The 3,369-nt window shown below is 37.8% G+C and overlaps 1 protein-coding gene across 1 annotated transcript in view; it reads right to left on the bottom strand.

Annotated features, from left to right (window-relative positions):
• EPCAM (epithelial cell adhesion molecule) overlaps positions 1 to 2,193 on the bottom strand; it is a 13,010-nt gene extending 10,817 nt beyond the window's left edge. The window contains exons 1-2 of the mRNA XM_010838656.1: positions 2,185 to 2,193; positions 20 to 214 (exon numbers count right to left, since the gene is read on the bottom strand). Of these exons, the coding sequence (XP_010836958.1) occupies positions 20 to 214; positions 2,185 to 2,193 (204 nt within the window). The remainder of the gene's footprint in view (positions 1 to 19; positions 215 to 2,184) is intronic.
• Between the last annotated feature and the right edge of the window lie 1,176 nt (positions 2,194 to 3,369).

The following is a 3,369-nucleotide window of genomic DNA, read 5'->3' as shown; positions in this document are numbered from 1 at the left end:
CTCCCCTCCCCCACCCCACCCGGGACGCGGCCGTTGGGATATCACCCTCTTCCCAGGTGTGCGCCCGGTCCGCCGGGTCCCCGCCGCCTCCAGGTGCCTCCTCCCGCGGCGGCCGGTGAGGTGGGAAGGGCGGGACCCTGGAGAAAGTTGGAAAATACCGACACTTCTTTTTCACCAGTGAGAGCACCGCTCTGAAACCTCGAAGAAATGGGGTCTGGAAGAAAGAGTGAGGGGGCAGGGAGGTGGAAGGTGGACGGTGAAACGGAATACAAAGAGAGGCGGGAGAACCGTCCCAACCTCCGTAAAAAACAGACCTCTGACTTTACCTGGCGGTTTAATTTTATAGGCCTGTGAAACGAAAAAAAGAAAAACAAATCTCTCTAGCTCTCAGGATGACAAACTTTTGTTTCTTATAATTATTCTCAATGTCTTTTCCATTTCTTATAAGCCTTTTTTAGTATTTGAAGGTTTAAGAGAAGGTGTTCCCATAGAGAGGAATGCTGGAAACTGAATTTATCTGGGTTGATTAATATTAGAGAACAATGCTAGTAAGTACTGCAAAAATATAGAGAAGTAGAAACAAAGGACAATTATTTCAGCGCAAATGAATTCAAATTACAAGCTGTTGTTACACTCAAAATAATTGTGACGTGAAACTTTTCATAACTATTAAAGTATTAAGTGTATTTAATGTTATTTTTGTTAGCTGCAATATCATTATGACCTATTTTTAAGTCTTTTTTCCAGCTTAAATTATCAAAGAGTTCAAAAGAGGAAAAGTGAAAAGGCAATTTAAAGATTCAGCTAATTTTGATTAATTTTTACAAATATATATAAAATCATGGATTATGCTTTTATTGAGCAATAATTTAAGTGTGTTGTGAACCTGGTGGGCTACACTCCTTAGGGTCACAAAAGAGTTGGACAAGGCTTAGGGACTAAACAACTCTCCTGACTCTCCTAATGTAAATAATTACATTGTTGAAGTAAATACTAATATAATGTGAATTTTACTGGGACATTAAGTTATTTAGTTATTTGATTATTGACATCTTAAGGAAATCCTATCAGTGTTTTAAATCTGAAAATCTGGACTAGACCTGAGTTCTGGAACTTTGTGATCTTTTCAAAAATTTCTTCAAATGAAAAGACTGTTACTATCAAATCAGGAACAACTATCAACCAGATTTTTGTTATCTTCTGCATTTGGGCTGTTTCAGGAAGTTACATACCTCCAGCCCCCAAACTACACATGCTTTTCCCAAGAATAACTGGTTATTGTGGCTTTGTTTGCAAAATACTCCATTGCCAAGTCTGAATCTGTTATCTACCTAATCCAGAAAAATCAAATCTTTTAAAAGCTTGACAGCTCTTTATTAAACGTTCGTTTCATTAAAGTGAATTGAGTAAACATGACTATTAAATAAATGACAAAATACCACAGTAATCTGACTTGTAGTATATGAATATACATCCAAGATATTGTTTCTTTTTATGGCTCTTAACTCATTCTCAATTTGTCACTGCTCAAAATTGCTCTCATTTTATACTTTGTGAATCTTTTGTAGGTTCAGTATTTAAGAACGTTTCTTTATAGTTTCATACACAAGTATACTCTTTAAATTGTTCTTAAGTTTTACAGGTGTTGCTTTTTAATTTTCACAGTAGTCAGTTTGATATCTAATATTTGACTAAGAAAAATACGACTTAAAATTTGTATCTAAACTTTTCTGACAAAATTCACAGTCCATCAATTAAGAATCCAATTGAAAAACCAATGTCAAAGAAAAGGATGGATAGAAAAAGAAACTGATTAAGAAAGATATAATGGGTAGTATAAAATATTGCTGTCATAGGGATTTAGGTTGTGACTTTCCCTTGAAATCAAAAAGATAATGTTAAATATAGTTTTGGAGAAAAGTTAGTATCCTGTTCTTTAAAAAAAAAGAGTGCCGTTTAAGAAAATTACTCATTTTATATTCAATATTCTATAGTACAGTTTCTTCACAGAGATTTTAGAGTGTGTGTGTGTGTAAAATTTAATGAAACCTAAAATGGGATGAATGTTTTCCTTGTAGATGGCTAGTGCAGGGGTCACCAAGCTCCAGGATCTCATGCCTGGTGATCTAAGGTGGAGCTGATGTAATAATAATGGGAATAAAGTGCACAATAAATGTAACGCACTTGAATCATTGCGAAACTACACCCCCACCCCTGTCGGTGGAAAAGTTGTCTTTCATGAAACCATTGTCTGGTGCCAAAGAGGTTGGGGACTGCTGAACTAGAGGAAAGTGTAATGTGTAGATACTTGCTATAAAGGGCTATTAATTCTTAAAATTGTAGTTATTTCATGAGCAATACATTAGTAGAAAGCAAAAATACATGACATAGAATGAAGAATGAACACTCTTTCTGACCACTCTTCAGCAAATCCCTCTCTCTCCTAGATAATACTCATTAACAGTCTGGTAGTCATACAACTGAACACAGCAATTCATACAACTGTATTCTTCATACATTACTTCTCACATATACTAAAGAACCTGGTTTCATAGAAGTACTCTGCAGAATAGAGGATATTACTTAGTTTGGTTTAGGTTTATAAAAATTGTATAATTCAGAGTCCACCTTAATACATATACATAATTATTTGTGTATAATTTTGATCAAGCATCACTATATTTGTCATTTAAAAAGTTGACTTTGTCTCCAAAGCAGAACGCTTGACCCCTAGTCATAAAGCCCTTTCCATATCTTTCTATCCTTGAAATCATTTTATAAAATATAAAACACTACATAATAAGTACTAAGAAGGCAATGGCACCCCACTCCAGTACTCTTGCCTGGAAAATCCCATTGACGGAGGAGCCTGGTGGGCTGTAGTCCATGGGGTCGGACACGACTGAGTGACTTCACTTTCACTTTTCCTTTCATGCATTGGAGAAGGAAATGGCAACCCACTCCAGTGTTCTTGCCTGGAGAATCCCAGGGACAGAGGAGCCTGATGGGCTGCCATCTGTGGGGTCGCACAGAGTCGGACACAACTGAAGCGACTTAGCAGCAGCAGCAGCACACTATTTAGTGGGCTATCCAGGTGGAGCAGTGGTAAAGAATCTGTCTGCCAATGCAGAAGACAACGGTTTGAGCCTTGGGCCTGGAAGATACCCTGGAGAAGGAAATAGCAACCCACTCCAGTATTCTTGTCTGGGAAATCCTGTGGACAGAGGAGCCTGGCTGGCTACAGCCCAGGGGGTCGCAAAGAGTTGGACGTGACTGATTATAAATGCTCGCTATTGAGTACATTAATATGTAGATGCTTATCAAGTGGTGTGTGACTTCGGCCAGGAATTCACTGGCTGTCCAGTGTTT

Source organism: Bison bison, unplaced genomic scaffold (assembly GCF_000754665.1).
Source record: "Bison bison bison isolate TAMUID 2011002044 unplaced genomic scaffold, Bison_UMD1.0 scf7180017864101, whole genome shotgun sequence".
In the NCBI taxonomy this organism is placed as follows: Eukaryota; Metazoa; Chordata; class Mammalia; order Artiodactyla; family Bovidae; genus Bison; species Bison bison.
Note: the sequence above shows the minus strand (reverse complement) of the source record. Positions and strands in the feature narration are given on the sequence as shown.